Here is a 19,043-nt window from a genome sequence, read left to right on the forward strand (position 1 = left end):
CCCCCCCAAAAAAAAAAAACACCCACTCATTCCCAAAAAATGATATTATTTTATTTTTTAGGAAAAAAATTCCACCCCACATTATCTAACCCTCCACTCCAAATTTATTTATTTACATGTTTTTCGTTTTGTGTTAGATATGTACATATATTTTTAAGATTTTTTTATATATGCGTACCGATTATAAGATAAATAAAAAAATTATTTAAGAAAAAATCTTGCGGCAAGTAAACATTATTTTCCTAAAAATAAATGTATATATCTAACAGAAAATGAGAAAAAAAACTAGAAGTGTAGAGTTAGGTGGGGTGGAATTTTTTTTAAAAAAATATAGTAACATCTAAATTATTATTTTAAGGGGAAGAGGGGGGGGGGGGGGNAAAATTAAAAACTTTTATAATTTAAAAAAAAAAAAAAATAGGGGTGTGGGGAGGGATACATTGAGAGGAAGTGGTTGGTGGAGTGGGGTAAGAAAAATAGTTTACATTTTATTTTATAAAAAAGTATTACTTTTTGGGATAATAGTTCCTTAATCTTTAGTCCTCACTAGTACTAATCATATATCATATATATATAAAAAAGAGAATCCTAGGCCCGCCAACGTGGCACCACCACAAATTAGGATTCCCTTTTAATTTATTTTATTTCCAAAACTGGCCTTCCTCTTTCATGAAAAGTTGTGACTTTTACAAAAAGTTTCGCCTTTTATAAAAAGTTGTGACATTTATGAAAAATTGTGATTTTTATGAAAAGTTGTGACTTTTATGAAATGTTGTGACCTTTTCGAAGGGTTGTAACTTTTCCGAAGGGTTGTCACTTTTCCCAAAGAGTTGTGACCTTTCCGATAAGGCACAATAAGCATTTGTTCACACTACCCTTTGTTGTGTATAAATAGAGGAATTTTCTCTCATTTTAAAATAACAAAAGTTCTGAACTTCTTCTTCTTCTTCTGGACAGTTAAAATATGTGTATTTGCTCTTGTTGTTGGCTCACTGACACCATTGTTTTTGTATCAATACACTAGTGAATAGAATTGGTCTATCCTGAGGATCTATTCCTTTAAATCTCGGGTACTAGATGGGAACAATACCCTTAAGGGGACATTGTGCATTCCGTGGGCTCGATTTTTTCCATTCTATTGATACAGTTCCTGGTATGCTTTTTACAGTCATTAATTTATGCTTATATTATTAATTATTGTTTTTGAGTACATGCTTTAAACTTTGTTGTTTATGTTTCTGCAAAATTATTGTTATAAGTATTTGTTAGTGCGGATTAAATAACAAACATTACTTGAGTATTCACACAAGTTTTCTCTACTGGAATTGTTGAAGGTACGATAAAAAAATCTCTTACAAATCTCTAATTTCTTCATCAACAACGTCATTCCTTCACATACAAAGATGAGATTTTTGGTTCATTAAAAAATTCATTTGACAGTTAATAACTTTGCATGCCCATATTTGTTTACTTTTATATTGTAAGTTATCTATTTTTACTAAATTTTATCAGTGGGTATTATTAGTACTTTAAGGATTGAAAGTTGATTGAAGTGTTAGTCAAACTTTTGAGGTATGCTATTTCAAAACACAGAAAGTTTTCTGGTTAGAATGATTTATTATCATCATTCGATATCTAATAGTTTACTCCATTCAATGTATGTTTTTTTCGTTGTTTTGTTGTCTACTTAAAATTGTATTGACAATTTTTCGTATGGTATGTATATGATCTCACTTGGACAAATCTTTTGTCCTTTTAATGTTTTTCATTTTTCCTTCTCATTCGACTCTTCTAAATATTTTTGTGTGAGTCATGACTATTTTTGACAAGCTTAATTTGAAGAATATGAAAGAAAACTTACCGTAAATAAAGTAATATCTTAAACTACAAAATATATGTCTGTTAACATAGATTTGTTGGCTTTCAAGTCCAAGTCATTGCTGAGGATTTGAGTTATCTAGGTTAGACCATTTTTATTTTTATTTTCATGTTCGAGAATATTTCTTTAACATGAGTCTAGAATTCAACATTTTGATCTACTTGTAGTTTCATAATGCAACAATTATACGTACATATTTCTAAAAAAGTCGTAAAGTTGCATTGATGAAGCATTTAGAAGGGCATTCAGAGTAACAGTTTGATGAAGAATAAATTTCTAAAATGGTCGACAATATTATTTTGTTGTTGTTTCAAATTTATTTTTCTCCTTTTATAAATTTTGTTAGAGTAACAAAGTAACAATAACGAAAAGTGTTGAACGTTTGACCTCAGACAAGTAGATTGTCTCTAAAAACGTATTTATGTTGTAGTGGTGTACATTTTTTAACGGTCTTCACTTATTTATAGCTAACATTGATTATCGAAAACTTTCACATATTTTTTTAACAAGGAGTTATTCTAACCAAAAAATTATCAGATTCTAAATTTTTCATGTACAAAAAAATAGAAAAAGTGATACTTCATCGCTACATAAAAATATCACTCAATTTTAACAAGATAATTATATCAGCAAACATATATTATGATAAATTATGTAAAAGATAAAAATGATTAGATATCAAGATATTTTTAATCATTCATTTTATATTTACAATTCTTGAGATATGTGATAATGTCAAATCATTTAATTTCTGTTGAAATGTTCTAAAACCTACTAAAATTCACTATGTTTTTTCTTTCTTGTAATAGTCGATTATTGAAAAAGTTATTCAAAAGCTTAGAAAGATTATTTATGCCTGAGCGAAGCGCGGGTAAATTACCTAGTTATTTATTAAATTATTGTCAAGGTGAAATATTTTGTCCATGTGCAGTGTGAGGTGACAACTTTTTTTAAATAAAAGAGAGTGTAGTACACACACATGAAGAGAGTGTAATAAAAGAGAGTTGTGTGTTTCTCAAACTAATAAGTGATAGTTTAGGTATGAAATTCACATTCCCAATAGTTTGTGTATGAAACTCAAAGAAATGAGATAGCTTAGATCTGTTTTTGAGAGTAAATGGCTAAAAACATTCCTCATTTATACCTCAAACTTAAACTACATCCTTATACTACATGATGAACAAAAAAACATCCCTAAACTATCCTCAAAAGTTGTAACTTACATCCCTCTATTAAAGTCTATCAAGAAACTAACGACTTCAACCAAAAACTGCTACATTTGTACTTCACCTCAGCCATGGACCAATGCATGTGTTAAATTCGATGGATCTTACAAATTACGTTGCTTGATCGATAATTTTATTATCAGCAAAAAGATGTAGGATGGATCAAATTGTTATATAAAAGGGAATAGATTGATCTAATTGTAATGTCATTGAAATATATATGTTTTTTTGTTGTTGACAAAGAAGCTCGCAGTACTATCCTTCACGGTTCAGGTGTGTATAGGACAACTCTCACTTAAATATACTAGCCCGCAAACCATACTGAAGATGTAAACTATACTAAGCAAGTCTCATACGACGAGCTTAACCGAGCAAATATGTAGGGAATTTTGAACCTTTGAATTCGGGATCATCTTGCTCAACCAACTCAACACCCTTGCGGGAATCATTGAAAAAAATATTATTATCTCAAAATTTTGAACATTGAATTACCAATCACATCCATACTTACTTTTTGAATAACATGTGAGCTCTCTACTAAATATAAAAGCAATGTTAATTAGATAACATGTGAGCTCTCTATGCTCAACAATTACAATTATATGTTTCCTTGACGATGAAGTTCTGTTGGGATGAGGATGATGTTTCTTGGAAAGAACAAAGAACAGAAAGGTGAAAATTGATGTTGATCAAATAACAAATTTATGTGACCGGTAGAATTTGGTGCAACACATGAATTGATCCATGCCTGAGGTGAAGAAGAGATGTCGCAATTTTTGGTTGAAACCGTTAGTTTCTGGACAGAATCTAATAGAGAGATGTAAGTTGTAATATTTTAGGATAGTTTAGGGATGATTTTTGTTCATTATGTAGTATAAGGATGTAGTTTAAGTTTAAGGTATAATTGAGGGATGTTTTTGTCCATTTACTCGTGTTTTTAACATTTATGTTTATATATATACTATAACAATATACTATTGCTTCTGATATGTCAAATAGTAAATGAGAAAAAGATAAAAGTAAGAATAAAAATAATAAATGAGAAGTGGACAAAATTAACCAATGATAGGATAAAAACAATAAATTGAAGTACAAAGACAAAAATAATACGATAAAAGTAATAAATTGAAGTACAAAGACAATAAATGATATTGCTAAAAATGCAAACGAAGTAAGATTTTAAGAGACAAAAACCTTACTTCACAAGAAAGGAGGCATGCAGGTAAATTGTTTGCACGTGGGTCTAATTAGGGCAAATATATGGGAACATTTTGAAAACAACAATATTTTAGCATTTAATATGATCTCTTAGCCACATTTTCAATATTTATTTAAAACGTCAATATTTTAGTTTGTTATAAAGCTAATTTATGTATTTCTTTCTTTATTTAACTTAAAATAACATAAATAAGAAATAATAAATTAGAGAAAATCAAGGGAGAGAATATTTCAAATTAGGTAAAATTGTTGAAAACCCTCATTACTTCCGTTACAAAAGATTATGAGACCCAAATTGTGATTGTTTTATTTCTAGTAGAAACGTCTCTAGTGCAAATTGTGATTGTTTTATTTCTAGTAGAAACGTCTCTTGTGCGACATTATTTGACCTTGTCTTTCAAAATTAATTATTATTATGAAACTCTATGATAATACCTTATGATTTAATATGTTTAGTTTGAATTTTTTTTAATTTACAAATTTGAACACCCATAGTTTTATCTGTTATTTGACATACCTTTCTCACAATGTATTTAATTTTTTCAGAATTTTGTATCCTTTCTTAAATCGTATTCATTCAATATGTATATATTTCTATTTATATTCATTCTAGTTTTCATGTTGTATTTTGTATAATGAAACTTGTATTTTTATTTGTTTGTATTCATTCCAATAGGTATGCCAAATGAGTCTATAGTTATTTAAGAAGCATATTTGTATTCATGTATTTTTCACCGTGTATTTATTTTTCTCTTTAGGATTTTGTATCCTTTCTTAAATCGTATTCATTCAATATGTATACTATTTGTATTTGTATTCATTCTACTTTTCATGTTGTATTTTATATAATGAAACTTGTATTTCTAAGTTTGTATTCATGCCAATATGTATGTCAAATGAATCTCTAGTTATTCAAGAAGCATATCTGTATTCATGTATTTTTCACTGTGTATTTATTTTTTTTCTTCAGAATCTTGTATCCTTTCTTAAGTCGTATTCATTCCAATATGTATATTATTTGTATTTGTATTCATTCTAGTTTTTATGTTGTATTTTGTATAATGATATATAAAATACAAAATAATATGATGGAAAAGTGAGAATGAAATATTAAACTGAAAATGAATAAGTGAATACTTGTTGCAATCGTTCTTAAATAAAATACATAACTAGTTGGCATACCTTTGGAATGAATACAAATTAGGAACAAATACAAGATTCATAAACTATGCAACATGATATTTTGAATGAATACAAATATTAGTTTGAATACAAATTGAGAAAGGATACAACATTCTGAAAAAAAACTATAAAAACAAAACAAAGTAATAGAAAGTTGTTCTTCCTATAAATAAAATACATAACTAGTTGGCATGTCTTTGAGATGGATACAAATTAGGAACAAATACAAGATTTATAAACTATGCAACATGAGATTTTGAATGAATACAAATATTAATAGCATACATGCTGGTTTGAATACAAATTAAGAAAGGATACAAAATTCTAAAAAAACTATAAATACAAAACAAACAAATATGAAATTGTTCTTCCTCAACTTGATCTCAGCAAGTTTTTCGAAATCTTCAGCACCCATTTTTGAATTAATAGTGTATTTACCCTTGCTGACAAAGCTATCATGAACTTGAATGTGAGTACAATCATGAAGAAACTTAGATCTCCTCTCTTAAGGCATTTTAGCCGCAGAACCTACATTTTCGAATAATCCTTGAGTAATGCATAAATCAAAAGAGGAAAAATCCTCAAAAAGTTGATTATATGAGAAACTGTCATAATCCGAGCCTACACCCTGGACGTGACACGGCGTACAAGACTCCGAAGAGCCTCATACAAACCTCATAGCATTCATAACATAAGAGCATAGGAAAAATAGTGTGGAATTTAAAACTTTTCTTTACAATCGAAGTCATTTTTCATAAAAACAAGCGGAAGTCTTTTTCTATACTTTGTCTCAAATCATCTAGAACCATAAGACTTAAAACTTTGGGATGCAGCCCATACAAAAGCTCTAAACATAATAATAAAAGACATAAAGGGACATAATGGGTTCATCCTCGAAACTATGAGGACTCACCAAATCTTCAACTTCATGCTCCTTAGAAACCTATCCTCCAAGAATAGAACATCAAGCCTCCAAACCTTACACTTTTGTAGAAATATAGAAATATGGGTTAGCACACAAAAATGTACTAAGTATGATAGCCATGCAAAAACCATGCTTAAAACGGACATTTGGTTGAAAACCATGCATTATGCCAATTTTGAGAAAACATCATGAACTTTAGTATAAAAGGCATAAGATACAATCACATTCAACATATAAGTCATTTCATCAAATTAGAACATTCACCTTAAGTAACCCTAAGCTATACTTGTGCAATGTAAGAATAACATCCCATACTACTATTCCCACTAAGTACCACTTTGAGGTCACCCTAGATGAACTAACCATTTTCATACTTATCTTTAATCAATACTCATACATAAGGAACACATACATTTCATAAGTCATGACAAGGAAAGTAACTCATAATACAATCCAAGTAAAGCATACTTCATTACATTAAGCATTTAAGTCAACATTCTTACTAGCATCATTATAAGCACATTCATTTCATTAGACATTAAATCAACATTCTCATTAGCATCATCATAAGCTCATTCATTTCATTCAACATTATGACATTGAGAAACATACCATAGCCCTCTCAAAGCCTACTCGTGCAATGCATGAATGACATCCCATACTACCACCCACACTACATAGAACTTCTTGAGTAACCATAGTACCAACTCATATCCTTGATCTTAAAACATCATAACATAAAGGAACACGCCATGACTACTATCAAAGCCTACTTGTGAAATGCATGGATGGCATCCCATACTACCACCCATACTAAGTAGTGCATTCTTGAGAAGCCATAGTTCATTAACATTCTTTTGGGGGGTAAGTCTTAACCGACATAGACCATGTGAGAAAATCATGGAATCCTGATGTTACCCACACCGAATAAGGGATTCCTACTTGCCTAAGGTAGGACCGTTAACATTTAGCTTAGGTGGATCCACTAGCTATAACCCTATGTGGGCACATAGTTATGGGATAGGGAGATTATTACTAGATACCCCGCCTCAACTCACGGTTGAGCATCCATCTCAATCCATATTCACTCGGTGATTAGCATTATTCCCCACGGAGTACTTAACATTCATTACTTTAGTTCATTATTATGGAATAAGAGATTGTTACTAGATACCCCGCCTCAACTCACAGTTGAGTATCCTTCTCAAACCCAACATTCATTCATTAGATAGCTGATAGATTCAAAGATGAGAATAAACTTTCAACTAAGAATCCCCATATTGTGAGAAAGTCCTTTCACAATATGTCATTATCATTCATTAGTGTAGAATTAAGAATAGTCTTTTAATCAACACATCATCATTAACATAATCTTAGAAACTTCATTCATTCTTCATTCATGAGTGTGTGTATGTGGGAATAACCTTTCACATATATCATCATTATTCATAAGTGTTAAATTGAGAATAACCTTTCAATAATAACACAATTGCATTATAAACATAATCATAACACTTTCATTATAACCAATGCATATACTTCACATCATAATCATACAGATCCTTCATACTTTGCCCTTCAAGGCCATGAATTAATCTCAACCCAAACATCTAGAATACTGCATTAGATAAGGGAAATATCATGATTCAATAACTAATTCAATATAGACATAAATAATTCAACATGATCCCATAATCAATCAACCCAAATCACAAACTTCCAATTTAGTATTTTGGGGGAAACATGGGTTCATAGGGGAATTCATCATAATTTACCATTCATTCATAATTCATCACATATAAACCTTTGAAAACATTTTGGAATTGAACACATGCGTAGATTGAAAACCCTAGCTTTTGGGGGGATGAAGACTATCATACCTTTTATGGAAGAAACTCCACGAAAATTGGGTGAGAAAAGTGAAATCTTAAGCTTGAAAGCTTGAATCCTTCTTCTCTAATGGTGGTTTCTAGAGGGAGAATATTTGGAAGAGAGGTAGTTTCTAATTTGTGCTTGGGAAATAATGAATTGAAAAAGGTGTTTTAATACTTTTAAAAGCTTTAAATAACTCTAATAAATCAATAATAACCGTTCCCAATCCCTAACTAATTAAATAGGAATTTACTAAGTTACCCTTACCTTGGCCGAGTCTTGGACAGCAACTCAGGTGTGACTCACGAAATCCCACCCACGGACCGTGGGTGGGTCCACGAGCCGTGCTGGCTAATCGTGGATTGGGATTGGAGCCTAGGAGAAACAGGGGAGGTCAAGCCTCGACCCACGACCCCCACCTATGGGGTGTGAGTCCACCCACGACTCGTGGGTGCCCATCCGTAGGTCAAGAACTTTTTGGAAGCTTTTGCTCTTTGGGGCTGCCTTGGGGTTAGGCTTTAGGGTCCTCCTCAAGGACTCTTGGTTGGTCCTTGGGGGGGTCATACCTTGACGTTTAACCCCTAAACCCCTCAACCTAAGCTCGGGAACTCACTTAACAACTTCAAACCCCATATCAAACTCTATCACACACTAGTTAGGCTCTAGTTTCACTTACTAGATTTCCGGGTCGTTACAGATACCTTTTGTAGTCCTATGCGAATCAAATATTGGAGTGCTATTTTTGTGTTTTTCCGTTATCTAAAACCCTAGCTGAAAATGGAGAGATTGAAAAACACAAGAACACACAAAAATCTAAATAGCTTCAAACGAAAACATAGAACAATAAAATACAAAAAAAAATCGAAATCAAATTCCTAAAAATCCAAAGAAATCCTAAAGGTTGTATGCCGAACCTAAGATTACCTTAATTAGTGGGATTGTATGATTGTGGAATTGTGATGTGTATCTCTATAAATTTTTTGTCAATTTGTGGGGAAAAAAACGTGCAATATTTTAGAAAGAGAGAAGCGGGAAAAGAAGGGTCGGAAGAAGCATGCAGGGAATGAAGTGATGGGATTTTGCCAATTTTTGTAAAAAGAGAAAAAATTGTGCAATATTTTTGAGAGTGAAGCGTGAGATTTGGAAGAATTAGGGAATGGAATGATGAAATTGAATGAGAGAGAACATGAGTAATTAATTTGTGTCCAAAACGTGAGATTTAGTTGAAATAATTTAGGAACTAGATTAAAATATACTCAATTTGCTATATAATTAAAATACTGTCTTTTTTTAATAATATTTTGAAGTATGACTGTTTTCAATAAATAAGTTAGTAATCATGATTAGTTTGCCAATTTTTCCCAAATATAATGGGTTGGGTCCAATTTAGATAAATATTTTTTCTAGTGGATTCAATTTGTTTAGTTTTCCCTATATTTTATTTTCATAAATTCTAAAAATATATGGTAATTTTTTATAATTTATTAATTAATTTTTCATCTTCAATTGATAGTTGTAATATGTTGTAAAACATATATAAATTATTGTACGTTACATAATAGCCCAAATGTTTAAATCTTTGTTATGATTATAGTTTTAAAATCTTTTTAATAGAGTTAATTGTTGCACAAAATATCAAATTTATTCTAAAAGTGTTTTAAAATAAAATTAAGATTTCACTTGATTTAATATGTCAATTAGAGTATCGTGTTTTTATTTGTATAATATTTCGTATTACTTGTAATTACAAAAATCAATTATAGCGATAAAATATTTCAAAGTTAAGAAAAAAAAATTTCTTTAAAATTTAATTATTTGATAATCTAATTAATTTAAGCTTTAAATTTCTGATAAAACATCTCAAAGAATTAAAGACAATCTTATAAAGCCAATATTAAAACATGGTTGATTCAAATTGAAGTGAATTAAACAAATTAAGAAATAGAAAGTAACGGTAAATTTAATTAGCTAATATTTTCAATTATAATTTCATCAATAGTAAAATTTTAAAAATATGTACATATGAATTCGCAAGATATTAACAACAAATTATAAAGAAAAATTTAATTAAATAAGAACAATAAATAATTATTTTTTTAATATTCTATTTAGGTCCTTCCAAGTGTGCTATTGCTTCTCAGCACTAACATTTTACATCGCCCTCATCGGATCTGGTTGTCTTCTTTTTATGTATGTATGTATCTTCCTTCATCTTTTGTCTGCTAGGTGCTTTTGGTTCTTCGTTTAATCTTTGCCTGTTAGACAAATTTATTTCATTTTTTTGTGCATCTTCGGATGAATATATATATGTTTTCGTATTTAAGGGAACTGAAAATTTGGTGGGGTTTTGGTTCTTGGGAGGATTTGTAATTTTGAGTTGGGCCTAAAGCCACTGCCTTTGTGGCTCTATCCCTATAATTGATTCTATATTCATAAAAGTGAGGCTGTTGGAGATGAAAGGAGATAAACTAATGAACATGTATTGCTAATGTTTGTTGATTTGTGAATGCACTCTTCAACTACTGGTACCAAGTTCTTCTGTATGCAAATTCTTGTAATTTTTTTATTGCTGATCATAACACAGAGAGGGAAATCCTTAATAGATATTCCTTAAAATTAGTTCAATTTACTAGAGTAGGGATGGCATGTTATAAACATTTGAAGTTCTCAGTGCCCTTTGCTTTAATTTTATTGGTCCACTTTTTACCTGTTCTATGTTTCACCTAATGGTTCAAATTAATATGCATACATCTCTTTAGACATCAGTCTGTGTGGAGATTTAAAATTTACATATATACATGGAATCACACAGGTATATAAATTAGATTTGTTGGTATGATTTTAAAGTCGTTAATAGACTTGTCTTAATTTACTACTTTTTGACTGCCTTGTCTTAGATATTGGTACTAGCTGGACGGACAACACTCATATCCTTATACTTTTGATTGTTCAAAAGACTATACTATTGATTTTATAATTCCCTTACCCTCTTAGTAAGTTTAGAAAAGATTAGCACTTAAATATGACAAGAAGGAGCTGTTGTTGAAATAGCTGGAAGTGGTAATTCTGATCATATTTCTTCATAGTGGAACTGGATGAAATAAGTTCTTTTGTATTGAAAATGTAAATTTGAGCTCGTCATGTTGTTGAATAGTCCGGTCAATTAGCAAGTATCATATTATTTCAACATTGACCATTATTAGGAAATATCAAGTTGTATGTTCCTTATCCTACTAACAATGCCAGCCTACTGTTTTACTTCACATGACTCTTATTAAGAAATATCAAGTTTTCTCAAATGGGTCTTGCTAGAGTCCAGATGCCAGTGAAATCAATGCTGAAATTTCAGCAATTTGTTTCAATCCACAAATGCCCCGCCCCACTTAAAATTTTATAATATCTGTTAGCATCCGCCCCACCCCACATAGAAAGCTCACTCACCAGTCACCTCCCATAGTACCGCACCCGCCCCGTTGCCATCCCTATAGCAGATGCTGACTAGCTTGAGATTGATGCTTAATTGTTGTTGGTCCTTATTTTCTTGTGATTACTGTTGTTGCGACTTGCGAGTTTGTACCACTTGCATAGTAACCTATAGTGGTGACTGAATTTTTGGGGAGTAGGATTTTAGTGGGTCAAAATGGATTGAGTTGATAAATAAGTGGGTCATTGACCCCCCCCCCCCCCCAAAAGGTTACGTTGTGCTTAAATGGTTTGGGTTAAAATGGACTAAACCATGGGTCATAACCCATCCCGTCCAATTCTTACCATGTTTTAATTCATTTTGTTTATTTTCTTCTAAATTTTTAATCACTTAATAATTTATTTTCTTCATTATGACTTCATATAACATTTCTCTACCTCCTAAGGTAGCGCAGAGGTCTATGAACATTCTATCCTCCCCAAACTCCACTTGTGGCTAGGGATGACACTTGGGGTAGCGTGGGGTGGGGCAGGCCTTGACCCTCTAAGATATTGACCCACCCTGTTCTGCCCCTTTTACTATGTCTTGAAAATTTCCCTTGTCCCGCCCCACCCTATTTTGCCCTGCCCCATTTTGTCTGGTTGTAATTTTTTTCTCTTTATTTATTATTTTTTAATATTCAATTTAATTTCTTTAATAGCCTTTAATATCTTTTTAATTGATTCATCTGGATTGTTAATTTTGCATGATTGTTGTAATATAATTTCTCTGAAATATTTTGCCCGACTAATTCAAACTTGAAACACATTTATAAAGGTTCCTAATTAGCATAAATAGTTAGATTTATTTTAGTATGTAAACAATTTTCATGTCAATTTAACATTTTCGTTTTTAGTATGTAAACAATTTTCATGTCAATTTAACATTTTCGTTCACTCTTTACTATTTGTAGTTTTTTGTTTGTTTTTTTTTTGCTTTTCCACCCAATGTTTGGTAGTTGCATACTTGCATTGGAGCCCGAAAAATCCGGATTCGCGCATTGCAGTGTTCATTTCTGAGAGTGGCACTCCTAGTCGAATTTTTTTTCATATCCATGGCCCAAACGGTTATTAGTAAAGCATTTATTTTTACACACTTGCATAACATTTGAAGAAAGTGAACAAATTAAATTAACTAAGAACAAAATTAGTCATTACTAATGAAAACATAATTCCAGTAATTTACTAGGTACAATAATTTTAAAGAGTTGTCCCATTGACAAAGTACAGAATTGTGAAGCATGACTTGTAAATTTTTTATTTTTTTTTCCTCTCACTTAGTTATTGGGGGTGTATGGATAGCGGTTTTGAAATTTTTTAACTCATAATACTTCATTGTGCCATCGCTGAACTTTCTTAGCTTATGATATTACTAACCTACTTAAGGAATTAGAGATCTATTCCTTATCTATCCTGCCCTGCCCTAAACCCATCAAAAAATGTTTTGCCCCGCCCTGCCCCATTTAAATCTTCCGCTTCTCTGCCCCGTTAAGAGTTTGCCCTGCCTTGTTTAGTTGTCATCCCTACTTGTGGGACTACACTGAGTATTTGTTGACTTCGACTTCATATAACATTATAAAATAAGTCGTTTTAAAGCAGTTTAGATAAAGTTTCTCATGAGACAATTTGACTTACATATAAGCCAATGTTTAGATAAACTGAATTAGATGAGTCATGATGGTCTAAGTTAATAAATATGCGGTACATACTTCTCCCAAGCTTTGAAGGGTTGCGGGAGTCATGTTTTAATGGGCTAATTTTGCCACTCCTAGTAATCTGTTTACCTAACTCAATCTTACTACATGATTATAGATAAAGTAATGTTTCCTGGTTTGTTAGTTCATTAAATGGAGCAGTATTTGTCGTTTGTTTCTATGTCATAAATGAATCTACTGTCTTTGAGTAACTGAAACCCTTTCATTGGATGGAATCAGGAATGGCTCTCTCATTAGAGGACTTCCTTGTTCGTGCCCGAGTACTAAAGCTGTACCGACATGCTCTGAGAATCTCAAGGAGAGCACCTCCTCATGCTAGAGGTGAGGCATATACTTGGAAGAGCGAACCTATTTCCTGTTGTTTAATTCGTGGTGAATCTACTACTGTACTTTATTAAGTTAAACTAATTGAGATAACAAGGATGTTTGACACATTTTGTTATTTTGTGCTTTCTGCTCTTTTGGTTCTTCCTGTGTGTGAGTTGTTATTGCAATCTCATAGTTTTATCAAGTCATTTTGTCAATGCGTTAAAAGTTTACACTTTTGGTTGACTGAGCCATTGAACTTTGTGTATAAAGTAGAACAGAGGAAGCCTGCGGTGTCTGCTAAATCTATGAGCCATTAATAAGTTACTCCGGAACTAGAGAGAATTACATGATGAGAGTCCATCAATGAAATACTGAGATGTGACTATGACATGTCACTACTTGTGAAATACTACTTGTTAAATGGGGTTTCCGAAAAATTGCGCTCATCCTTTTGTCATTGCAACCCTGGCCTTTGCTAAGCGTAAGACTCAACAGTCACTTTAAATAGTGTTACTTCTTAATATTTCAAAAACAGAAAGGTTGGTCTATTTTGCCTCAAAAAGTTGTATAGATAACTCTTTTGCAGAGATGTTGCAATGAAGAGTGAATCAAAATGTTATTTCTATCTAAGTTGCACAGACTCTTCACTTTCGATGCCGCACCCGTGCCGGATTCTCCCAAAATACACTACTTTTGGAGAATCCGACAGACACCCGTTGACATTTTTGAAGAGTCCGAGCAACATAGGTTTCTATCCATATCAGTCATACTTCTCTAATTATCAGCCATAGAGTATTTTATTTTGTTCTTTATCCCTTGAATTATTTCTGATTCTTTGAGCATGGTAATATTTTTTAATGGTTCAAACTTTCTGAAAATTGTTCTAGGTATAAGGCTTTTTCTCTTTTCAAGTATGTTGTTTATATAGTGTTCAATGACTTCAATTGAATCCTTTCTGTTTGCAGCTGATTTGAGGCATATTATAAGACAAGAGATGGAGAATAATAGGAATTGCAATGACAAGCAGAGAATTCGGTTCTTGATTAGTGATGGAATTGAAAGAGTGAAACGTTTAGATGAGACGCTTGATATGCAAGGCCATTGATTTAACTGTAATGTGTATATGGTATAACTTACATCTTGCAACACTAACACTGTTGTCACCTCTCGGATTAATCAGAGACGTGCTGCAAACATAAGTGGTTCATGCGCTTTAGCTATCTCTGCTTGGTTTATTCCCTGTTGTCACCTGTCAGAACTTATTGTTTTCCAACTTACCTCCAATTAAGCAAGGATCTTCACTGATCCTCATGTAAACATATGATTTTGAAGATCTCCACTGATCCTCTTGTAAACATACTGAGAGTGTACTGCTCCTAGTCTCCAACAGCTAGTAGAACAATTCTAAAATATGCAACTCTCAAGGTTCAGAGCTGCTTAAATTTTTTGTGTCCATATTGTTTGTGGAGGAGTGTGGTTATTCTCAATAATCAAGCTTATCATGTTTCAATTTTTGTACTAGTAAGCTATGTTCCTCGGACTCTTCAAAAATGTCAAGGGGTGCGTGTTGGATTTGCCAAAAGTAGTGTATTTTTGGAGAATCCTACACAGGTGTGGTATCGAAAGTGAAGAGTCCATGCAACATAGCTAGTAAAGAGGATTTTTGAGCTGCAATATTCACTTCTAGCAATTTTCATTCTAAAAAATACGAATTGGTATACTCAAGTTGGAAAACTCATAGGTGTAGAGGATTTTTGCATTCAGCACTGTGTATTTAATTAAATGCTACTTCTGATGCTCAACTCCCATTTTAAAGCTTTACTGGGTGTGGGATTAGGTGCTTTTTACTTGTTTGCTTTTATTGTTATCAATGGTAATGTTCTTAGTTTTTACCAAATATTAATTTAGCATAAGGAGTCCATAAGAAATAACCTAATGGTATATTCCATAAGCTCAAAGTTAAAATGGAGTATACTTCTATAGAGGGAAGCAAATCCCAGATTCTTCCCACTTTTCTTAGTTGTTGCAAAACCACTTCACAAATTGGCTAATGACTCGGTCTCAAATATGATAATCATTTCACTAGAAGGTCTTTATGGGGAAGGGGCTTCTATCACTTAAAAGAGGTGTTTCACTTAAATTTAGGGGACAATTTTCGAAATAACTAACTTTTAGCATTAAATAGGACCCCGTATTAGCTAGACTATTAATATTTACAATAAACAACTATATTTTAGTTTGCAATGGGGCTGATTTATGTAATCTTTTCCAGATGTTTAATTTAATAGAATACAACTAAGAAATAATCAATTAGAGAAAATCAAGGGAGAGAATCTTTCAAATTAGGTAATAGTGTTGAAAATCCTCATTACTTCCGTTACAAAGGCTAGGAGACCCAAAATAGGTGATCTCTTCCTTCTTCCTCAAACTCAATTAGCGACTGATAATTGTCCTTGATTTCAATTCTCCATTGATAATCCTTCTTTTTCCTCGAACTCAAGTCGATTGATCAGCATTTTTGCTGGAAAAATTGAGATCGCTATTAGTGAAGTTTATTTTGAATACAAAATTAGAACAGTAGGAGATAATCTATAGAAAATCTATTCGGATTTAATTTGTTTTGGACACAACAATTGAAAGTTTTATTTTGAATTCAATTTGTTTTGGATACAACAATTGAAAGTTTTATTTTGAATTCAATTTGTTTTTGATACAACAATTGAAAGTTTTATTTTGAATTCAATTTGCTTTTGATGCAACAATTGAAAGATAGAATGGACATGAATTTTTATGTAGTAAGTTTCCAATACACAGTTGCCTAAACTACGATTTAGATAATGTGATACAAATTGTATATTCAACATAATACACTTTAGAATACAATTAAGTTTCGAAATACATTTTTACTTTGAATGTAGTCTGTTTGGGATACACAAGGACCAACTCCTTTAGGTGCGAGGTGCGATCAACCGCAAAAAGTCAGTAATAAAGAATCCGCTCTCCACTAAGCGAAGGACAGTGAATGATTGAATGGTTTTGAATTTGAAAGTTGCATATAATACAGTTTAGATGACGTGATACAAATTGTATATTAAACATAATACACTTTAAAATACAATTAAGCTTCGAAATACATTTTTATTTTGAATGTAATCTATTTGGGATACAAACAGTGAATGATTCAAAGAATTACAAAAACATTTAGAAACTGTGACTACATTTGAATATAGAATCGATACAAAAAATGAACCAAAACATAGAAATCAGATTCCTAAAAATCTATTAAAATTGCAAAAGAGAGAAGCGGGAATAGTGAAAATTATAGAACTAGTCAAAATTTTGTGTCTAAGTGATGTAAATCCTTTGAAGGATTTTTACAATTTCAGGAAAAAAATCTTTGATGAGAGAGAAGCGGAAGTGGTAAAATTTTAACAATGAAACATGGGAGGGAGTTGAAGGGGAGAGAACGTGGGTAATTTTTTTGTTTTATTTTTAGCCCAAAACGTGGTTTTAGTTGAACAAAATTAGGATTTAATTTAGGATACCTTTAATTTACTATATACATAAAATATTGTTCTTTTTAATAATATTTTTAAACGATAACTGTTTTCAATAAATAAGTTAGTAATTTTGACTAGTTCCATAATTTTACCAAAATTTATTACTTGGACACAAAAATTCAATTTGATTTGATGTAAATATTATGTGCAGACAAATATTTAGCTCCTTTTAAAAAAAGAGAACACTTCCATTGTCCCAAAAGGAATGAATACACATTTCTCTTTTTATAAACAATATTCCCATTTTATCTCCCAATAATAATATTTGGAAATAATGTAAAATAAAATAATGTGGGTCAAATGGCAATGCATGTATCAACATTGGATTTTGATTGATGCCTACAGATGAAAATATTTGTAATTCACTGGAGGTCTACATAAAATGACATTGAATTCCCATGGTTAAGCGTTAAACGATAATTTATTTTTTTTAACTTAAACGATAAATTTAAGTTAAAACATGTGATATTTAACATGGTTAAGTGTTACAATCCAAAATTTAAGGTCATGATGTGCCATGACCCAAAATCAGATCATGATGACGCCTGCCATAAACCCCAAGTAGGTAAGTCAAATCCAGTATAGACAAACGATTAGCTAAGACTAGAATATAACAAAGAAGCAAAATAAACATAGAATAGGGCCATAACATAGATATGTACATACGGTAAAAAATATACAGTAAAGGTCCAAAAGTAACTAGGAAAGACGAAGACGAATGACAAGAGGAAGTTGGTTAGATGGTAAGCACCCCTCACTTCCAACCTTAAGGTTGTGAGTTTGAGTCACCAAGGAGAAAAGGTGGGAGCTCCAGGGGGATAAAAAAACTAGCAAAGACGAAATATACGTGAGAACTAAACCCCGAACCTGGTGTCGCCGGTACATGAGTGTCTAAGTACAGAAAGGGACCATAAACAACAAGTTTGTCTGATCAAAATACAAAGTACACATACAATACAAAAGAGGGAAAGTAGTAAGTCTCTGGGCGATAAGAGCTCACCACGATCCAATCAGCAACGACCACGGGAGATCAAGAATCAATGAGGGTAACTCGTACAAGATACTACATCAAAAAATATTAAGAGTACAATATGAGTACCAAAACATGGGTACTCAGTAGGCATCATAGGCAGACTGAGCTTAAATAGAACGAAATAAAAATAGGAGGCATGAGAGTGCTAATTCTAGTCTAAAGTGCAGAAATTGGTCAAAAATATAACTAAGGATCGTACAAGCCTAAAAGTCCATCCTACAACCTTCCTAAAAATCATGCAACCTAATTTATATAGAAACTAACTAAGCTAAATCTAAAAAATAAGACCATAATCTACCTTGAAGTCAAAACCGCACTCGAACCTCACCTAAGAAGCTATTTCCTTCTAAATAGCCTCAAAATGTTGTCATGCTATCAAAAACAGAAACTTCACACCAATATAGTACTAAAAATACCCATATCAATATTATAAAATTTGAACCGGAAATTAAGTCAAAATTTGACCCCCAAAACTCAACAACAAAACAAAAAACTAACTCTGTCATTATATTCCCCTCAAGGTGAGGATACATGCTCGGAATTTAAGCAAAGACGGGAGTGTAATCGAACCTCAAATGATTAAAAACTAAACTTTAAAGGATTTGAAAAATAAGAAATCAAGTTCTGAAACAACAATTAATCACGGAAATAATGCAAAAAAT

General features: G+C 31.8%; 2 protein-coding genes across 4 annotated transcripts in view; both read left to right on the forward strand.

The window, feature by feature from the left end:
• LOC125874176 (putative ABC1 protein At2g40090) overlaps positions 1-19,043 on the forward strand; it is a 211,666-nt gene that overhangs the window by 127,489 nt on the left and 65,134 nt on the right. The window lies entirely within an intron of this gene.
• LOC125874182 (uncharacterized) lies at positions 10,441-15,294 on the forward strand. 3 transcript variants are annotated; one of them, XM_049555028.1, is made up of 3 exons: positions 10,441-10,496; positions 13,699-13,800; positions 14,754-15,294. In XM_049555028.1, the coding sequence occupies exons 2-3, from the start codon at positions 13,701-13,703 to the stop codon at positions 14,891-14,893; spliced, it is 240 nt and encodes a 79-aa protein (XP_049410985.1). In that variant the 5' UTR covers positions 10,441-10,496; positions 13,699-13,700; the 3' UTR covers positions 14,894-15,294. The 3 variants fall into 3 exon arrangements, with proteins under 3 accessions (XP_049410985.1, XP_049410986.1, XP_049410984.1); XM_049555029.1 differs by having other exon boundaries at positions 10,442-10,492; XM_049555027.1 differs by lacking the exon at positions 10,441-10,496 and adding an exon at positions 10,794-10,827.

This window comes from Solanum stenotomum, chromosome 8 (assembly GCF_019186545.1).
Source record: "Solanum stenotomum isolate F172 chromosome 8, ASM1918654v1, whole genome shotgun sequence".
NCBI classification, from domain to species: domain Eukaryota; kingdom Viridiplantae; phylum Streptophyta; class Magnoliopsida; order Solanales; family Solanaceae; genus Solanum; species Solanum stenotomum.